General features: G+C 43.6%; 2 protein-coding genes across 4 annotated transcripts; one reads left to right on the plus strand and one right to left on the minus strand.

Moving 5' to 3' along the window:
- Positions 1-716: 716 nt before the first annotated feature.
- Positions 717-5646, minus strand: LOC124881311 (early growth response protein 4-like). Of its 3 annotated transcripts, XM_047386868.1 has the most exons (4): positions 5521-5645; positions 3287-3382; positions 2585-3034; positions 717-2454 (listed from the first exon to the last, which is right to left on the minus strand). In XM_047386868.1, exons 3-4 carry the CDS (start codon positions 2709-2711, stop codon positions 1400-1402), a joined length of 1182 nt encoding a protein of 393 aa, XP_047242824.1. In that variant the 5' UTR covers positions 2712-3034; positions 3287-3382; positions 5521-5645; the 3' UTR covers positions 717-1399. The 3 variants fall into 3 exon arrangements, with proteins under 3 accessions (XP_047242824.1, XP_047242822.1, XP_047242821.1); XM_047386866.1 differs by having other exon boundaries at positions 2585-3382; positions 5521-5646; XM_047386865.1 differs by lacking the exon at positions 5521-5645 and having other exon boundaries at positions 2585-4953.
- A 7061-nt stretch (positions 5647-12707) lies between these two features.
- On the plus strand, positions 12708-21137 carry LOC124881307 (steroid 17-alpha-hydroxylase/17,20 lyase). Its single transcript, XM_047386859.1, has 9 exons — positions 12708-13002; positions 14862-14982; positions 15669-15807; positions 18147-18376; positions 19431-19517; positions 19750-19965; positions 20044-20213; positions 20283-20386; positions 20471-21137. The coding sequence occupies exons 1-9, from the start codon at positions 12752-12754 to the stop codon at positions 20734-20736; spliced, it is 1584 nt and encodes a 527-aa protein (XP_047242815.1). The 5' UTR covers positions 12708-12751; the 3' UTR covers positions 20737-21137.
- Positions 21138-21485: the final 348 nt, after the last annotated feature.

The raw sequence follows: 21485 nt of genomic DNA on the forward strand, positions 1-21485 counted from the left end.
ATTATCCAGTCATACAGCCAGTCTTCATTAAACCTCCCTAATACCTCGCATCGTCGTGGCAAAGCCTTGAATGTTCTTTAAACAGGACCCATGATGCCGCAGCCGTCATGCTTCCTAGAAAGAAAGGCGCCAGCTTGGTGATGAGCAGCGCCTGTTTTTCTGCGACTATGATAGTTGGTGGTCAGGCCAACAAGTTCTCCTCTGGTTTCATCAAATCAGAGAGTTTAGTTTCTCCTAGTGTGAGCATCTCTGAGGTGTCTCTGGCAAAGTTCAAGCAGCATGCCAGGTGTCTTTAGCTAGCTTCCATAAGGCCACTTTACCACCTGATCAGTGGATGACATTAGCAGTGGTTGACCTTTTAGATGATCTTCCTATCTCTACAAGGGAATAATGGAGGTCAGCTAGTGTCCATTGGATTCGAGGTCACCTTTCACATAGACCTGGATTAATCTGAATAGCTTGTTAACCTTAGTAAAGAAGTTATTGTCAAGTTATTTTTGATTGAAATTAAAAAGGATCTAAAAGACTTTATATATTATCAGGAGAATATATGTAAAAGATGAAGAGTCCTGGTGGCACTTTATGTTACATTTTTAGGGCATTGATGCATTTATACTTGTCAGTATTTCCCATGAGGTTTTCTAGTTGTGACTGTTGAAGATGATCTGGGTTACGTGAGCAGTGGAGAATCAGAAGAAGTAGCCAGACTCAGTCGATCTGTTGTTTTGTGTGTTTATTAACAGCAACAACATCCTCCATGCAGAATGAGGGAACAGTAAACTTGCACAGCCATGTGTGCTACTCAGAGCTCAGCTCTGACTGAGCTGGTGTGTTCAGATTTCACACCACAGAACACAGGACAACATATCCCACAAAGCATTGGTGCAGCTTAAACCTGCACATGTGTTCGTTAAGAGTCTGCACAGCGTTTGCAGTCATTTCATAGAAAAGTGACATCTGGATTCTTCTCTAAAATATACACACTCTGATTGTAAAACAGTGACACTGAGAGGTAGACAGGCCATCTAGAAAAATAGAGATATGTTACAAACATGAAACTCCTCAAATATAAAGCTGTTTACAGAAAAATATCAAGGACAGAAGCACGACATTCTGACGTCAACATTCACAGAGTCTCTTCACGGCTTCATGCAGAGAAAGATTTGTTTTATTTTACATCAGAAACCTTTCTTCAGGTAGACGGACTGCTCCTTTACAGGCGGCAGGGTCACAGTTCAAAGGCCTGATCAGCTGCTGGGCCAGGACCACACCCGAACCCTCAGGGCACTGCAACACGCATGCGCCTCTTAGCACCTGTACACCGGTATGACGTCACATGCCTCTCCGGTTGTCGGTTCAAATCCGAAAAGCTTGAAAACTCCAGTAAAGTGGTCAGTGTTTACACGCCAGGCGCGTTCAGGGCCAGAGAGTACGCGGCCATCATTTGAGCGCGCAGCTGCTGCTTCACGTGCACGCGCCCGTGCCTCTTCCTCTCGTCGCTGCGCGCGAACCTCTTGCCGCACACGTCGCAGGAGAAGGGCTTCTCCCCGGTGTGCGTGCGCGTGTGCGTGGTCAGGTGGTCGCTGCGGCTGAAGCTGCGCGCGCAGATGGTACACTGGAAGGGCTTCTGACCAGTGTGGATGCGCACGTGCCTGTTGAGCTCGTCGGAGCGCGAGAAGCGGCGCTCGCAGCCCGGCACAGAGCACGGGAACGGCTTGGGCTTCACGCCGCCCCGCGCATGCGCTCTGCGCCCTGAGCGCGGCTGCTTGGGCGCTCCAGCCGCATGCACGCTGCTGATGTTGACCATCGGGAACGCGCCCTGCAGGAGGGAGGAAAGCAGGTGCGCGTCCAGGGTGGAGGGGGTGCTGCTGATGACGTAGTTACCGGAGTCCCCGCCGGTTACTGGAACCGGTAAACCCTTCAACCAGTCCTCCAGCTCCAGCGGCTCCTGCTTTACTTCACAGCCGAGCAGCTCAGCCTGACCGGCCTCCGAGCTCAACAGAGACTCGATGAAATCAGCCACATCCATCTGTTGTTCTAGAGCCATGAGGGGGAGGAGAGAGTCCACAGCAGGCGGGAACAGCGTATCATTCCCGGGCGAGGAGGACTGAGAACACCCGCTGCTGCAGCTGGAGCTCCCAAACTCAGTTTTAATCACCACAGGTGTTGAAGCAGGGACTGCAGGCAGCTGCTGCGCTGCAGCTGGAGGCGGGATGCCTAAGTCGGGGACAGGCTGCTGATGCTGCTTCTGCTCCATCTCCGTGCAGATACCCACGATCTCCGTAATCATGTTCAGGATCGCGTCTGCGGTGCTGCTTAGTCCCGCTGCCGCAGGCTCGGACTCAGGGAAGAAGCTGCCAGTGTAGCCAAGCGAGGGAGAAAGGGTGTCCGAGGAGCAGTCACTAAAGTCGGAGAAGAAGTCTGAATCTGAGGCGTCCGTTCCCGGAGAGAAAACTGCAGAAACAGAAGGGAGGGGGTGGGTGTTATTGCATAATGTCAGCCTATACATATAAACCAGGATGCAGCTGCAGGATGCATGCTCCGAGTACGCATCGACAGGCTGGGGAATGATGGAGACACTCACCTTGGCTGAAAGGTGATCCCACGTCAGAATCTAATCCATCACTGGGGTTTGAACCCACGCTGTCCACCCAGGCGCTGCAAGCGTCCTCAAACTCAGACATGAAGCTGTCGTCGCGCTCCAGAAGCATCTTACAGATTTTATGAAAGCAGGTTGGAATCCCCCAAAAAGTCAGGTGTTAATCCGCTAGAGGAGCTCTGGCTGCTTCCCGGCAGAGATGCTGAGGATGCTGAGCTCTCTCCGCTCGCCGCTCCTTTTTATACTCTCCGTCTCCAAGGTAACTCCAGACCTGTCTTTATTGGTTCGATTCAGGCGCGAGGGATTCCCCCCGCCGTGCCCCTTCGTAGCTGCCCAAATATGGGCAGCTTCCGGCTGTGACGGCGGGTATCCCCCATGCCTTAAAAGGACAGGCGGCAGAGCGACGTACAGGAGCGGAGAGAGGGGTTTCCTTCACTGCGGCAGCAGCGAGAGGTTATACAACAGAAAGGAAGGCAAGGATGGAGAGATGAGAGGATAGAAAACACAAGAAAACTCACTAAATCTCTCCGTTTTGACGCATCTCAGGGGACACCAGGACCTCAAATATGTCTGTTTTTATAATCTGCTTCATTCCCAGTGTTCAAGTTCCACAGATTTTCATACAACATTTGGAGATGGGAGTTATAAAGAATCATTTAAAACAGTATCAAAGATGTGTGAGCAAACCTCAGTGGATCTCCCTCACATCTTCAGGACCCGAGAGGACTGGGAAGTATGGCTTTTCTCCCACCATGTTTCAGGCTGCAGCGTTCTGATGCAGCACTGCAGACACACATTATTACATATTACTGGGCCACATGTGACATTCCTGCTCAGCCACATGCAGTTGCTGGGAAGTTGTCACCATGGAGACAGATAACGAATTCAGGCCAGTTGTTACATTGAAGGAGCTGGATTTACTGGTTTAACCTGAATCATCAGCTGGGCGCCGTGTGTAGGGACAGACACAGATCCAGCTGGGTTCTGTGTAAGAACCATCTGGATCATCATTTATGCTTCATATCAGTTTCAATGCTCCATATAAACCAAAGGCATACATAACACAAAGGGTTTGTTTGCAGGCTGCGTTAGAACTAATGAGCTATTCTCTGTAAACCTGCTAAAATACTTCATTTCAATAACATTTCTTTTTAAACACAACAGCTGTTTAGAGGTAATACTCTACATCATGTGCATCACGTAATATCTTTTGACCTGTGACTAAGACATTTTCCTCACAGGTTTACTCCTGGTTGCAAAGGGAGGAGACACCCAGGGATCTGGAGTAGGTTCTGAGGTAAGTATGCGCATACTCTGGGTTTTTGGTTTCAAAAAGCCAGGTAGCCGTTACCCTGAGTCAAGTTACCCCTGCAAGGTACTCCAAGAACCAACCCTGCTCGGTAGCAGGGCTTATTGAACCAACCCCGGGTTTGGTCTGCTTTCTAGCTGAGATCTGGAACTAGGAATGTGTCAGAAATGGCGAGATCTTTTCTGGAGGAGCCTGTAGATGTTGGAGTACAACTACTCCACAGAAGTCTCCACCAGGACAAGGTGATCAGACCACGATTAGAGGTCTTATTTTCTGGATGAATATATTGTCGAGTGTTACCGTTTTCCACCACAGTCAATAGCTTATCTCAATAATGTTCTCGGTTCTCGTTTTGTTTTTGTAACAAAGGTGAAAATCCCTCAAAGGCAACATCATGCTGTCTGGAATGCTATCGTTGCACTAACACAGTTACTGTATAGCAGAGGTGGCCATGATAATCACAAACATTGCATGGAGTCAGTTTGTGCTCCCTAGCAGAGTGGTTCGTGTCTCTGCCTGTCATGCGGGACACCAGGGTTTGATATCTGATAGCTGTGTTTTATTTTATTATCATCCGACACAAATAGCTTATGTTTAGCTACATTTTATTTTGAACTGGATCCCCTTGGAGACTTAGAGGTAGGTTTGCAATCTGGAAAACTAGGCAAATAATAAAAGAAGAATCCCACAGAACTGCAGGTAGCAGTGAAAGCAATAATTTAGTCTCTATCACATTTTGATAATCAAGCATAACTATTCATTTATTTCTGGGTTTCCAGGCATCATTTGCTGCATACATGACAGTTACATTCACTGCTGCTTCACTAAATAAAAGGAGATTATAGTTTATTTGTTTTATATTATATTGCAGTTTTACATTGATGATGTCACCAATGTCACCTGACTATCCTGCACCTCTAATTTAATTAATATGCGTAGCCTTGTTGATGACCACACAGTATGTTCAACAATAAATGTCATTAATCCTGGGTTTTATTCTCCTTTACTATACAACCTGATTGCTTTTCCTGACTGGCTCTCATAGCTTTTAGTCTGGTAACTTCTTCTATGGTTTTAGTTATGAATGAACCTGGATGCTTTCATTGCCTTCAGCGTTGTTGCTGACAGAATTTCCCCACTGTGGGACAATAAAGGGTTTCTATTCTATTCTGCTCTGAATTAAATACACCTAAACAATACAAATGTAGGTGGCTTAGCAGCTAATTGTGGCTTTGTACTGTGAAGATTACATGTGATGATGATTATGTGCCACATAATCAGCAACGTGGAAGCCAAGTGGCCTGGGACTGTGCAGGTGTGTGTGTGAGTGTATTTATACACACACATACACAGCAGGGGAGAACGCGTATTTGATACGCTGCTGATTTTGCAGGTTTTCCCACCTGCAAAGCTTGTAGAAGTCTTTAATTTATAGGATAGGTTCACTTCAACTGCAAGTGATGGAATCTAAAACAAAAATCCAGAAAATCACATTATGTGATTTTTTTTATAAATAATTAGCCTTTTATTGCTTGAAATAAGTATTAAATATATCAGAAAAACAAAATCAAGGCACGTGATGTCGCCTGGTACGGCAGAGCTGGGGTCTTACCCTGGAGCCAGGTCAGGGGTCGGGACTCGTAGGAGAGAGCCTGGTGGCCGGGTTGCTCCTCACGGGACCTGGCCGGACTAAGCCCGAACGAGAGACTCGAGGCCATCCGCCAGTGGGCCCACCACCTGCAGAGGGAACCATGAGGGACCGGTGCAAAGAGGATCAGGCAGCGGACGAAGGTGAAGATCTCAACGGCTGGCTCTAAGGACGTGGAATGTCACCTTACAAGCCTGAGCTTGTAGGTGACATTCAAGAGATATCGACTAGACATAAATGGTAAATGGACTGAATTTATATAGCACCTTTCCAGTTATACAGACCACTCAAAGCGCTTTACACTAGAGCCACATTCACCCAATCACACTCACTAACGCTCACATATTCATACACCAATACACAGATCAGCAGGCAACTTGAGGTTAAGAGCCTTGCCCAGGGGCACATCAACATATGGCAGGAGAAAGCTGGAATCGAACCCACAACCTTCTGATTGCAAGACAACTATTCTTCCTACTGAGCCACAGTCGCCTCTGGATATAGTGTGCTTACCTCTATGCACAGTATGGGCTCTGGAACCCAGCTCCTCGAGAGAGGCTGGACTCTTTTCTACTCTGGAGTGGCCCGCGGGGAGAGGCGGCAAGCTGGGCTGGGTTTGCTTGTTGCCCCCCAGCTCAGCCGTCTCATGTTGGGGTTTACCCCAGTGGATGAGAGGGTCGCATCCCTGCGCCTTCGGGTCAGGGACAGGTCTCTGTCGTTTCAGCCTACGGGCCAAGTGGTAGTGCGGAGTGTCCGGCCTTCTTGGCTTCCCTGTCGGTGGTGCTGCATAGTGCCCCTCCTGGGGACTCTGTTATTCTGCTGGGGGACTTCAACGCCCATGTGGGAAATGACAGTGACACCTGGAGAGGCGTGATTGGGAGGAATGGCCCTCCTGATCTGAATCCAAGTGGTGTTTTGTTATTGGACTTCTGTGCTAGTCATGGATTGTCCATAATGAACACCATGTTCAAGCATAAGGGTGTTCGTCAGTGCACTTGGCACCAGGACATCCTGGGCAGGAGGTCGATGATCGAATTTGTTGTCATGTCTTCAGACATTCGGCCGCATGTTTTGGACACTCGGGTGAAGACAGGGGCTGAGCTGTCCACTGATCACCACCTGGTGGTGAGTTGGATCCGGTGGAAGAGGAGAAAGCCAGACCGACTTGGCAGGCCCAAGCGTATGGTGAGAGTCTGCTGGGAACGACTGGCGGAGCCCCCGGCCAACTCCCACCTCCAGGAGAGCTTTGACCAGATCCTGGGTGTGGTTGGAGACATAGAGTCCGAGTGGACCATGTTCTACACATCTATTGTCGATGCTGCCCCCCGTAGCTGTGGCCGTAAGGTCTGCGGTGCTTGTCACGGCGGCAATCCCAGAACCCGGTGGTAAGGGATGTTGTCAAGCTGAAGAAGGAGTCCTGTCAGCTGTGGTTGGCTTGTGGGACTCCTGAGGTGGCTGATGGGTACAGTGAGGCCAAACGTGCCGTGGCCTGGGCTGTGGCAGAGGCAAAAACTCAGGCCTGGGAAGAGTTCGGTGAGGCCATGGAGAAGGACCTCCGGTTGACCTTGAAGCAGTTCTGGCAAACCGTCTGGTGCCTCAGCAAAGGGAAGCAGTGCTTCGCCAACACTGTTTACAGTGGGGGTGGGGAGCTGCTGACCTCGACTGGGGACATTATCGGGCGGTGGAAGGAGTACTTCGAGGATCTCCTCAATCCTGCCGTCACCTGCCGTTCCCTGGTGGAGGCAGAGGATGGGGACTCGGGGTTGGACTCTTTCATCACCCAGGCAGATGTCACCGAGGTGGTTAAAAAGCTCCATGGTGGCAGGTCTTCTGAGATCCGCCCTGAATACCTCAAGTCTCTAGATGCTGTGGAGCTGTCATGGTTGACACAACACTTCAACATTGTGTGGCGGTCGGGGACAGTGCCTCTGGACTGGCAGACAGGAGGGGTTGGTGGTGACCGGAGTGTGTGTTCCAACTACAGGGGGATCACATTCCTCAGTCTCCCTGGTAAGGCATACGCCAGGGTATTGGAGAGGAGTCTGGCCAATAGTCGAACCTCAGCTTCAGGAGGAGCAGTGTGGTTTTTGTCCTGGCTGTGGAACACTGGACCAGCTCTACACCGTCTGCAGGTCACTTGAGGGTTCATGTGAGTTTGCCTAACCGGTCCACATGTGTTTTGTGGACCTGGAGAAGGCATTAGACTGTGTACTTCGCGGTGCCCTGTGGGGGCTGCTCCAGGAGTATGGAGTCGGGGGGCCTTTTATTAGGGGCCATCTGGTCTCTGTACAAGCGGAGCAGCAGTTTGGTCCGCATTGCCGGCACTAAGTTTGACCTGTTCCAGGTACATGTTGGACTCCGGCAGGGCTGCCCTTTGTCACCGGTCCTGTTCATAACTTATGAACAGGATTTCTAGGCGCAGCCAAGGGCCGGAGGGGGTCTGGTTTGGGGACCATTGGATTTCGTCTCTTCTTTTTGCAGATGACGTGGTCCTGCTGGTCCCCTCTAGCCAAGACCTACAGCATGCGCCGGGGCGGTTTGCAGCAGAGTGTGAAGCGGATGGGATGAAGATCAGCTCCTCCTAGTCCAAGGCCATGGTTTTTGACTGGAAAAGGGTGGCTTGTCCTCTTCAGGTTGGAGGGGAGTTGCTGCCTCGAGTTCAAGTATCTTGGGGTCTTGTTCCCGAGTGAGGGGAGAATGGAGCGGGAGATCGACAGATGGATCGCTGTGGGTGAAGCAGTAATGGGGACGCTGTGCTGGTCCGTTGTGGTGAAGAGAGAGCTGAGCCGAAAACTGGAGCTCTCAATTTACTGGTCGGTCTACATTCCTTCCCTCACCTATGGCCATGAACTTTGGGTCATCTGGTTTGACTGAACCTGGGCTATTTGGCAAAGATGAATGGGCCAAAAGTTCAGTTCTAGATGTGTGAAACTGGTAGAGAAAAGACCTACAGCTACATTGTGTTGATCAATCACATAAATGTCAATAAAATTTGTTGAGGTGCGATGTTGTATTGTGACTACACTTTTGAAGGCACTGTGATTAGTTAGATTTTAAAGGTAAAACGTTGCAGCAGATCTTTATTTAGAGCTTCAAAGCAAATATGAATGAATATGCAAAACTTGCAATGCAACTCTAGCACTGAAACATTAAGCAATTCTAATACTTTCTCTTCTTTCTGGGTATTCATATTTTATTTGTTGCATGTTTGTTCTTCAGGGATTCTGCAGATTTTTAGCTGAAACATTAAACCCACACCTGTTTTCACAGTTTTCCTCCCTCAGCTCCCACTTTCATCTGCTGCTTACGTTTGCACCGAGCCTGGGAGAAATAAAACTATTCAGGACTGTGACAGCAGCACACGACCAAGCGGGCGTCTGGGTGCTAAAATGAACAGTCTGTTGACGCTGAGGAAAGGAAAAACCCTGCTTGTATGAACGTGTGAAAAGACTATATCAAGACAGATGATGGGAAAATGTGTGTGTGGGCGAAGGCAGAGACGGTTGCCATGGCTGTGTGCCACCTCCTTCTCCCTCCACCTGTTACAAATAACACACTGCGATGGAGATGTTAGTGTGTTTGGATTCTCGTGGCGTCAGAAGCTCTCTGGCCTTCACTTTCTGTCATCTGGTGCCACTGAATCACACGTTTTTTAAAGTTAATGCAACAGTTTAGATGGAAAGTTATTTCTTTTTCCATCACCATCGGGGTATGGCTCACTGGTCCCAGATTTATCCTACAGCAGGACAGAGAGATTAAATATTCACACAGAGTCATGCAGGACTATCTTTAGCAGTGACACAACAAGTAGTCTTGTAGAATTATCTGACTGCAGCCACAAAACCCCAAATATCAGCTAAAAAAGTCTGAAGGGATTAAACGGTCATGACACAGATATGTCAAACCCAAAGTGAGCCCAACAAAGACTCAATACATATTTCTAAACCAGAACAAAATAGGTCCAAAAGGAGACTAAATCTAAATCAAATTATAATTCAAAACTAACACTAACTTTGGAAGCTAAATAAAAATGCCAAAACCAATTAAAAACTGTCTAAAAGTAAGTGAAAACAAGATTAAACGTATAGCAAAGGAGGCTAAAACCAAGCAAATAAACACAAACCCCAGTATAAACCAGAACAAGTCCAAATCATGTCCAAAATTAGTATAAATTAAGATCTAAAGCAGGTCTGGCCAACTTCATCCTTCAAGAACTAGTTTCCTGCTGTTTTAACATGACTGAATTAATGACCGAATTCAGGTCTAAAACCAAGTCCAAATCCACCTAAAACCAACTAAATATTAGAAATCCTTGACTCAAAAATACCTCCAATATTCAGGTAAAATCCACTCAAAATTCTGCCTGCTTAATAAAAACAGAATAAAGAAAGTTTAATCTATACCCAAACATACCCATACCCAAACAATAAATAACTCCTACACAGGGTCCAAATCAAACAATGACTATGTGTAAAGATCTGGAACTCATTATGAAACTCAAACACGAAAAATACCAAAATAGGTCTAAAACACAAAGATTGTAGAACCAACCTAAAGCTCATTCTAAACTGAAGACCAGACGTGTTTCCCACCCATCCAAACAAAGTCCACAACAAATATTTTGCTAACCGGTAGCCAGTCAAAATTTAAGCAAATAGCAAAGTCCAAAGCTAGAACCAAAACCTCCTAAACCATTTAAATATGATTTCTTTAATAACCTAAAATCAGTTCAAATCTAAGTCCAAAGCATTCATTGCCTTCCTAATACCTACCTAATTCCTAATACCAGTACAAAATAAGACAGTGTCTAGGAGTAAAACCCAACATGTGCTGTTTGTTGACCTGTTGCCAGTCCAAAACCAAGTCAAAAACAATTCCAAAGGTTTCTAAACAAGTCCAGAATCAGTCCTGTGTAAAACAAGTCTAACACTCTCTAACCCAGACCTGGTCTAAAACTACAGAAACCAGCCTAGAATTAAGTATTAGTTTTAGATGGAACTAAAACCAGATTACAATCCTTCCTTGACCGCTCCAGAACCACTCCAAAAGGGGTACATACCTCCAACACAGATGTAATATATGCTCTATAATACTAAAGAACATTATACCCAAACAGCTCTGAAGAGCAACCTTCAAGGAAGTCCACAACCGACCTAGAGACAATAGGTCAGACTTAAAACAAGTCAAAAAATATTCCTCTAACAATCTACAACAGCTAACTTATGTACTGTCTAAAAAATGGCCAAAACTAATTCAAACCAGGTCTAAAAGTCCAAAGCAAAGAAGTCCTTACCTATACCATGGACGGCCGACCAGTAGTCTGAAATAAAGTCCAAAACAAGCTCTTAAACAACCTGATCTAAAATTAAGCCCAAATCGCTACATCTTTGACAAAGTTTTACTAAAATAAGTCCAAGACCCGTCCAAAACCAGGTTTGAAAGTCTGACACCGAACTTATGAACCTATACTTTGACCCAGGGGTTCCCAAACAATTTAGCCTGTGACCCCAAAATAAGTGCAATGGCAACCTCATCTAGCCCCATAGTCTGGTGTCTAAACATGTCAGCTTTCTCCATGCAGGACGTCAGTGAGCTCTTTCGTGAACTGTTTAGAGATATTTTAGACCAAACTAAGGATATAGGAGATGGAGCTGCTCACCCAGAGTTTGTGGTAAATAAATTGGAACAATTTCTTAAAGTTATTTCCACACTTTCCAGTGTTTCCAGACATTGATCTCAGAGTCAAAGGAGACCTGCAAGACGTTACCTTGAATTGCTGTGTAAAGCAGCCAATCAGACATCAGGGTCTGTTCAGGAGCCACCCTAATCCCACCCACTGAGTTTGATTGGTCAGGTTGACAGTTTAAATTATTTTATAATTAAACTGCTGCATGAAATAAAGCCATGAAATAAATATAGAATGAAATAATTACATGTATTTTGGAATGAATTTATTTTTTAAATGACATTTGATTTTTTAGTTGTGCATTTCATATTTTAATGGTATATATCAGTAATAATTTATTTTGTTACATAAAGAAATGGTACATTGAATTATTTCATGTTTCAATTTTGTCCCTTTTGGCCCTCCATACTCCTCAGGGGTCACATCATGATGATTCTGAAAATCATCTCGCAATCCCCAACTTGGTGTCTTGCGACCCCCCCAGTGGGTCCCGACCCCCACTTTGGGAACTACTGCTCTAGCCTATACCATCCTAAAAGCAAATTAAAACTCACCAAAACCAGGCAAAATTACGCATAACACAAGAGTTAAACCACAAAACAGAATGACCCATTTAGAACCGATTCCAGTTTACTTCTGAAGCAGCCCATAAACACTGTTGTAAACACAGTTTTAAATCAAAAACATTAGAGACTAAAAACAAGTCAAAAACAGTCCTGAATGGATCGATAAACAACTCTAGATTAGGTCCAGAACAAGCCCATTTAACCAGCACTGTCAGATTGGGTTTGGTATATAGTTCTTCTATGTTTTGCGCTGACAGATAATGAAATCGTCTCCACCGCAGATTTCACAAAGGTTTTCTGCCTCGTAACAACTAAAAAAGTGGAAAGACGACAGATCTGAAGAGAGCAGGTTGTTGTTCTCCTTTAAGGTTTCCATGGTAACCCGTGGCATTCAGCCTGATAACACCAAGGCCATCTGACGAAGATAAACTCAGACACACACACAGTCATGGCCATACATCTGTAATAACAACACACACACACACACACACACATCTGTGTTTTACTATCTTTATGAGGACTTTTCGGTTACTTCCATTGACTTCCATTCATTTTCCTTAATTTTTAGTGCCTAACCCTAACCCTAACACTAACCCTAACCCTAACACTAACCCTAACCCTAACCCTAACAATAACTCAATTCATACCCTAGTCCTAAACCTAACCCCTGTCCCAAGAACGGAATTTGTAAAAGTGAGGACCAGGAAAATGTCCTCACTTTGTCAAAATGTCCTCATTTTGTCAAAATGTCCTCACTTTGTCAAAATGTCCTCACTTTGCGATAAAAATACGAAAAATGGTTCTCACTCAGCAACAAGTACAAGAACACACACACCCACACACACACGTGACTTCTGACCTCTCCAAGGTTCCTCCCTGACTAACTTACATTAAAGTCAGGGTTCTTCGTCATCCCCTCATTCTCCTCTGCCTCGCTGCAGCCATGTTGTCCAGTCTTCTCTCCTCCATCTGTGCCTCCTTCTCTCCACCCATCCTCCTCCTCTTCGTCGTTGTTGTGGTGGTCTTCTTGTCTCTGGTCTTTCATCAGTTTGTTCATGGCACCAAACCTCGGAACCCCACCAGCCTGTCTTGGGGCTCCATCCCCTGCCTGCCTCACCTCCCGGTCCTCGGAAGCCTCCCCTGGCTGGGAGGAGGCCTTCCTCCGTACCTCCTCTTCACTCAGCTGGCTCACAGGTGAGACCACTGAGCCTCCTTTAAATCATGAGTCTGTGGTGTTTCTGTTTCCCCCCAGAGGAGTGTTGGGCTTATTTTAACTAAGGTTTAGCTTGGTAATGTTAGAAGGGACTAGTTATCAAGACTGATCTTCTCAGAGGACTAGTTATGTGGGAGAAAGCAGGTTAACCAGAGGAATGACTAACTGACTGGTGACATGTTTAGGTTTGGATGGAATCGATCATTTGTCAATGGACTAGTTTGTGTTTTAGCTATATTTATTGAAAATCATAATAATCCTTATAATTTAGAGGCACTAGTTAATTTTTGTAACCACTGGTTAAAATGTATAAAAACTAAACAATCTTAGAAAAAAATGGCACTTAAGGACAATTTAATGTGTTGAAGAACTGAGTACAAAATGATTAGTCAATTTCTGAAAACTAGTTTTTTTGTTGGTAACCTCCATTTATGTTTGTACGGGTCAGTTAATGTGTAGAAGAACTAGTAGTGTCATTTTCAATGACAATTTAGTTTTAGTTCTTTTCAACCAGTCTATAACAACTGGACAATCTGATTACTAGCTGAACTACAGTACTGGTTATTGTTTATATGAATAAGGTATGCTTTAAAGTAGTAGCTAACGTTACTAAACTAGGTACGTTTTAATTTAGGCTGGTTACTGGACAAGAAGACTAGTTAAAATCTAAATCAGACTGCTATTCTTAACCATTTGTACTTGGACAAACTAGTTAATATTTAGGAGTGGTTATTGTGTGTAACTATTTTGTCCATGTGGGAAAAAATGTATTACCTTTCAAAATGTCTACTTAGTTACTAGTTACATCTTAATTAGCTAATTGGTCTGATTCATGGTTTTCTAGTTAATTGCTACTACTGTATTACTAGGCCTCAGTCGTGTGATGTTTTTATATTTAGAGATTAATGTGTATACAAACATACTACAGATTTAAGGACTGGTTAATATTCTATGGACCTTTCATTGTTTAAAGAAAGTAGTTAAGGCCTAAAGCCACCAACTACCTGTTTAATTACTAATGTGGTCCGTGTTTAAACAATGGACTCGTTTGTATTTGGTAGAACTAGTCTTAATAACCACTAAAAAACTAGTTAACATATTGTAAAACTGGTTTATTTGAGAATGATTTCACTGATGGTTCTGATGCAGATTTATTGGTTAAATATTTACTTCATTTAGCAGCTAATATTTAATAAAAATCAGTCCAGTTTTGTTCTGCCAATGGAAGAAAAAATGAGTTTAGAAGGACTAGTTAATGTTGGAAAAGACTGGTAGATATTTAGATGAATTTTTTATTCTATTCTTAAATATTTATGTAACGCCACAGTCATATTTAAAATATGTGATGAATTACTTGAAGGTAGAGTAAATAGTTAAGGGTTTAACTTCAAGGACGGGTTTAAATTTAAACTTTCTTATTAGTGAGCAGAAAGACTAATGAATGTGTAGAAAGCTAGCAGCCTTGCTTATGTTCTAATGAAGAAAGGTGCAGCAGGACTGGATGATGTTTAAAAGAACTAATTAATGCATGAAGAGGTTTGATGTTTGCAGAATCGTCTCCAGAGAACTCATCATTTTGAGGCAGTTAAAGATAATATTTGGAAGAACTAGTTAACTTTTTAAAGAAGTATTTTGTGTGGAGGAATGAGAAGCTGTGCATGGAAGTATGGGTTGGTGTTCAGGCAGATAAGGTTAGTCTTTATGGATTTGTTTGTGGATCTTTACATTTATTAGCTTGAATATTATCGTCCGGGATAGTTAACTGATTCCTGTAGAAACCAACCCGTTGTCGCTCAGACCACAGCAGTTAATCAAATGTATTACTCTGCTTGTCTCTGAGGTATGGACCTCTTTTTGCGCTCTACCTTGGTCCTCACTACACCGTGGTGGTGAACAACCATCGACACGCCAGAGAGGTGCTGCTGCAGAGGGGCAAGGACTTCGCTGGACGTCCTGACATGGTCAGACATGCTAACAGAACCGTTTTCCTGCAGAACGTCAAACAGGAACACTTTAAAAAAGACAATAAACAAGATTCCATAAAGTTATATTTGACATTTTAGGCATAAAAGTTTCATTTTTTAGCCTGAAAACCAAAATAAGTGAAGAAAATTGTTGGAGGCAGTCCTCTTTTTTAACAACCCAACTTATGTTTCCTGAAGAATGAATCACTAACTTTTTATTCCCTGTTTTTTTTTGTTGTCTCTTTTCATTTACTAAACCATTTTGCTGAGGCACCTCCTGGTGTCTCAGCATGAGACTTTACAGTTTATTTACTCAGTTTTATAGGTAAAGATTCAACAGCAAATGTTTATAAGGGCTGTTGGTGATTTGCATTTAATTTACAGCCCAGTTTCCACCTTTTATCCAGTTTTTACTCTAGTTAGGAAACGGATTATGATTCTTAAAAGAGAAAAATATGAAATCTGACTCCAAGAAAGCTGAATATAAATGAGAAAAACCTAAACTATGAAGATAATTTACATTTTTGAACCTTATTAAGCAAAAAGGAGCACTTTTATAAAATTATGATTAGTTCTGCCTGTAAGGATAAATTTTACATCTTGCTGCTTTGCTGCCAGTTGGACTTGGTTGTATTTCCAGTCCTTTTTATCCAGAATCTATGCTTGTGTGTTTTTCTGCACAGGTCACCACCAACCTGCTGACCCGAGGAGGCAAAGACATCGCCTTTTCAGACTACACTCCTCTGTGGAGGTTTCACCGGCGCCTTGTCCACAGCTCCTTCACTCTGTTTGGAGAGGGAACCAGCCGGCTGCAGGACATCGGTACCACACAGAATCCAGATCCGGGAATCAGCCAACAGTTTCTGATCATCTTTTAAATAAAATAAGTTTCAGCCCAAACAGTAGGAGCAACATATACAGACAATGAAACTGAAACACCTGGTTTTAGACCACAATAATTTAGTAGTATGATGTAGGGCCTCCTTTTGCGGCCAATACAGCATGAATTCGTCTTGGGAATGACATATACAAGTCCTGCACAGTAGTCAGAGGGATTTTAAGCCATTCTTCTTGCAGGATGGTGGCCAGGTCACTACCTGATACTGGTGGAGGAAAACGTTTCCTGACTCGCTCCTCCAAAACACCCCAAAGTGGCTCAATAATATTTAGATCTGGTGACTGTGCAGGCCATGGGAGATGTTCAACTTCACTTTCATGTTCATCAAACCAATCTTTCACCAGTCTTGCTGTGTGTATTGGTGCATTGTCATCCTGATACACGGCACCGCCTTCAGGATACAATGTTTGAACCATTGGATGCACATGGTCCTCAAGAATGGTTCGGTAGTCCTTGGCAGTGACGCGCCCATCTAGCACAAGTATTGGGCCAAGGGAATGCCATGATATGGCAGCCCAAACCATCACTGATCCACCCCCATGCTTCACTCTGGTCATGCAACAGTCTGGGTGGTACGCTTCTTTGGGGCTTCTCCACACCGTAACTCTCCCGGATGTGGGGAAAACAGTAAAGGTGGACTCATCAGAGAACAATACATGTTTCACATTGTCCACAGCCCAAGATTTGCGCTCCTTGCACCATTAAAACCGACGTTTGGCATTGGCATGAGTGACCAAAGGTTTGGCTAGAGCAGCCAGGCCGTGTATATTGACCCTGTGGAGCTCCCGACGGACAGTTCTGGTGGAAACAGGAGAGTTGAGGTGCACATTTAATTCTGCCGTGATTTGGGCAGCCGTGGTTTTATGTTTTTTGGATTCAATCCGGGTTAGCACCAGAACATCCCTTTCAGACAGCTTCCTCTTGCGTCCACAGTTAATCCTGTTGGATGTGGTTCGTCCTTCTTGGTGGTATGCTGACATTACCCTGGATACCGTGGCTCTTGATACATCACAAAGACTTGCTGTCTTGGTCACAGATGCGCCAGCAAGACGTGCACCAACAATTTGTCCTCTTTTGAACTCTGGTATGTCACCCATAATGTTGTGTGCATTTCAATATTTTGAGCAAAACTGTCCTGTTACCCTGCTAATTGAACCTTCACACTCTGCTCTTACTGGTGCAATGTGCAATCAATGAAGACTGGCTACCAGGCTGGTCCAATTTAGCCATGAAACCTCCCACACTAAAATGACAGGTGTTTCAGTTTCATTGTCCAACCCCTGTGTATACAGTATATTTAGCCACAGGACTTCGATGATTCCTGTTGTATGTCTTAGCTGTAATATGGCCCTAATTTGACTTTTATTTACTCTGTAAAGTCTTTCGGGTGTAAAAAACTGAAACAACATATATTTTTGGATCAAATTATAAAAATCTTGCATGATTAATGGACGCCTTGTGGTCAAACACTGTTTAACAGGTGAACTAGAATAATCTGAAGGCCTGATTATTGTCCAGCATCAATCACGTTTCCTTCTGAATACCGAACACTGTTTGTTTTATATAATATTTTGAATTTTAAGGTTAATTGTAACGCTAAAGAACCAGCAGGTGGCACCAACAAACCAGTCAGTCTTTCAGCTCTAGTAGAGGAAGAGGAGATTAAATAGTAAATAGGAGGTCCAAAGGGAGAAATAATAAAAAAAAATGAGATTGAATAAATTAAATAATGTAAAACATTTGAGAGTTTCAGCATTTAGTAACCTTTTGATATCCAGACTGTAGCATGAAGTTCTGATCCAACAGCCATGTTGTTGTAAGTTGTGTTGATCAACAGTTCTGCAGGATATCTAAAAGTTATTTCAGAGTTTTTCTTTGGACTTCGACCCTTTTTTTTTTCACTCAGTTTCAATCCAGTACTATTTTAAGTTTATTCAGATTCTTTGTTCCCAGCAATCAAAGTCTAAAGAAAATCTCCAGGAAAGAATCATTTGAAAACCTTTAGAAATGCTGGAGAGCTGCTCATCAAAAACACTTTAACATTTCTCTAGAAACCAACAAACTTCTCTGCTTGGAACTTCTCAACAACTTTCTATGAATTTATGAAGGTATTTTTGATGTTTGATTTTTCAATGTTTAAACTCCAACAATGATCAAAGCTACCACAAACAGCCTCCAGTTTGTTTCATGGCCTTTAAAAGAAGAACCAAATAATTTCTTTCCTAAAATGGTCAACGTTTCATTTGACGTTGCTTCTCTGCAGTTTTGTCCGCGGTGGACAGTCTTTGTGTGGAGTTGTTGTCTTATGGGACCCAGGCCTTCGACCCGTCTCCTGCCATGACCAGAGCCGTCACCAACGTGGTGTGCACGCTTGTGTTCGGCAGCACCTACAGCCACGGAGACAGTGAGCTGCAGGAGGTGATCCAGTACAACAACGGCATTGTGGAGACCATCGCCAGGGGAGGACTGGTGGATATCTATCCCTGGATGAAGGTATGACAGATTTCTGAGGAGTTCCATAATTAAAACTAAACCAACTGATAAAAGAAATGGAAACAATGCTCGAGGCATGATGTAAGGTAGCGGTAGAGCAGGCGCCCCACATACAGACGCCCTGGGTTAAAATCCTGACCTTAAGACCTTTGCTGCATGTCTTCCCCCCTTCGCTCTCTGCCCATTTCCGGTCAATAAAGGCAATTAGCACAAAAAAATCTCAATTTCCAAAATGACTTTAATTTTCTCAAATGTCTTGGTCTTTAAGAAAATATCCCCACAATCTGAAAATACCCTTAATCTCTTTCTGACACTTAGAAGTCCCTGAGAAATAGTTTATATTTTAATCAAATTTATTAATAACTTTTTGAACAATAATTTTTCAAATGTCCTCACAATTACATACAGACACATCTGACTTAATTAGAACATATGTTTTAATGAAGCTCTTTTGCTGGAAAATAACTTCATTTCACTCACATTTCTGTGTTAAAATGTGTTTTTATTGGTCTGATGTAATATTCTAATCCTATATGCCATGTTTTCATTGGCTTGAAGCAGAAAATCATCGTAATTAACAGAAATAAAGGCTGAAAACAGTTTACATGTGATTGATCTATTTAATGTGTTTCTCTTAGTGAACGGAGTAACTGAAACAAATAAACTTTTCAATATTCTACTTTATTCAATGACTGTGTGTCCTTATTTCACCAAAAATGTGAGTTAATTCTTGAACTGTCCAAAATTTTCACAGATAAAGTTCACACACACATTTCCTAAATTATATCTGAAGTTTTCCAGATTTACATACTCCCTCCCAAAACGTGAGAAGCGTTCATATAAATTAAACAATATACCGTGTATCTGTGATGTTCCATTAAAGAACTGGTGAAATATTCCCAACCCTAAATCTTAATAACCAACACCAGCTGAGTGTTAAATTGGAATTAAGGGAACCTTTAGCTGAGTTTTTATATTTTCCCCAATAAAAAGCTAAAACTTTGCATTAAAAAGCCCAAATAATCCTGACTCACAGCCTCGGTCTGTCTTTCAGCTCTTTCCTAACAGGTCCCTCAGTAAACTGAAGGCATGCATCACTGTCAGAGACCGACTGCTGAGCCGGAAGCTGGAGGAGCACAAGGTAACACCCACAAACTCTTCAAACAGGAGTTCATCCATAAAACTTCATTAAACAGAATCAGAGAGCAACAGCTCCCCCTACAGGCTGTAGTGCTCACTACAGTTCTGAAAGGAGGACAACTGGGAAAAAAGTTATCGGCTCTATGCTGAAGAATATCTAACACTTTGTGTACAATATGCACTCTTATTTTGTAAATAAACTGAATTTCCATCTTCTGTCTGGTGTGTCACAGGCATCACTGAGTGATGGTGATCCTCGTGACCTCCTGGAGGCCTTACTGCAGGGTCAGACAGGCAGTGGGTGGGGACAGAAGTCATATGGGTCAAAGGAAGAGGGGATAACAGACGACCATGTCCTGATGACAGCAGCTGAGGCTTTTGGAGCTGGTGTGGAGACGACGTCCACCACTCTGCTGTGGATCTTGGCCTACCTGCTGCACCACCCTGAGGTTAGAAGCAATGATGCTGCCGATGCCCTTTAGATCTTGGTCATTACCAACAATTACATGTCCGGGTCAACATTTCAGGTCCAGGAGCGTGTGCAGAGGGAGCTTGACGAGAACGTGGGCTGTGAGAGAGCAGTGAGTGTGTCGGACCGTGGCCGGCTGCCATACCTGGACTGTGTCATCAACGAGGGCATGAGGATCCGACCAGTCAGCCCGGTTCTGATCCCACACACTGCCATGACCGACAGCAGGTAGATCTGTTTACTCACAGCAGTGGTATATCATTCAAAGTGTTTGCTAAAAACTATGTTCTCCCCCAGCATTGGAGGTCACGCTGTACGTCAGGGGACCCGTGTTTTGGTCAACATGTGGTCGATTCATCATGACCCTCAACACTGGGACAAACCAGACTTGTTTAACCCAGGTGACTCCAGAAAAAAGTCACTAGATCTTTTTAAACAAGTTCAACAGAAGCCATCTTTCTTACCTTTTTTCTCATCATGTACAGATCGTTTTCTTGACAACCAAGGTCAACGTGCCACACCCTCTTGTTTCCTGCCATTTGGGGCGGGACCTCGAGTATGCGTCGGAGAATCATTGGCCAGACTGGAGCTTTTCCTCTTCCTGTCATCTCTGCTCCAGCGAATGAGCTTCAGGCTGCCAGACGGGGATTCCCCACCTAACTTGCAGGGGCGTCTGGGCGTGGTCTTGCAGCCACTGCCTTATGAGGCTCTAGTTTTTCCACGCCCAGGATGGGAGGGTGGGGTTAAATGACAAGGGGCGGGCTTACAGCGAAGGGGGGGAAAAAACCACCTTTTCGTAACTATTTACCGAAGTCAAACTGTATGAAGAATATGAGGCAATATTATTAACATTTTTAGATTTACTTACACTGTTGCTTACAACTACATTGATCAAACATTTTATTCAAAAAATACATGCTTAATGCTAACCTAGCAGGACATCTCTTGCATTTATCTCCTAAATAGATGTTTTAAAAAAATCTACCCTTTGTTAATTTGTAAAATATTTCATAGCAAGACGAAACTACTCATACCCAGACAACCTGTAATTGTTTTGCATCAAGGTTTTCAGCCACCCCTGTAAAACCTGTAACATTCCTGCATTTAAATTTGCTTCATATTTAATTAAATCATAATCCTCGTTGTTCTTTATTTTTCAGAATATTAAAGTTATCTGTTAGTTATCACATCAACCCAAACTGAGAACTCATCAATGAATGACCTACTGCCCGTTGACACTGCTGCAAAACAAGCCTTGCTTGTTTGCAAAAAGTTCACTGGGAGATTTTCAAAAAGCTTTAATCTAAATGTTTAATCAAAAATGTTCATTTGCCTATAGAGGAATCTAACTATATATACCGTCATATGCAATAAATCAGAATATGCGTTCTGATGAGGATTGTTTGTCAGATTAAAAGTTGTTTTTAAAAACAAACTTTAAGCAGGTATTAGTCATACTTTTCATTAAGCCCACATTTCTGTATTAAAATATTTTTTATT

Source organism: Girardinichthys multiradiatus, chromosome 14 (assembly GCF_021462225.1).
Source record: "Girardinichthys multiradiatus isolate DD_20200921_A chromosome 14, DD_fGirMul_XY1, whole genome shotgun sequence".
NCBI classification, from domain to species: domain Eukaryota; kingdom Metazoa; phylum Chordata; class Actinopteri; order Cyprinodontiformes; family Goodeidae; genus Girardinichthys; species Girardinichthys multiradiatus.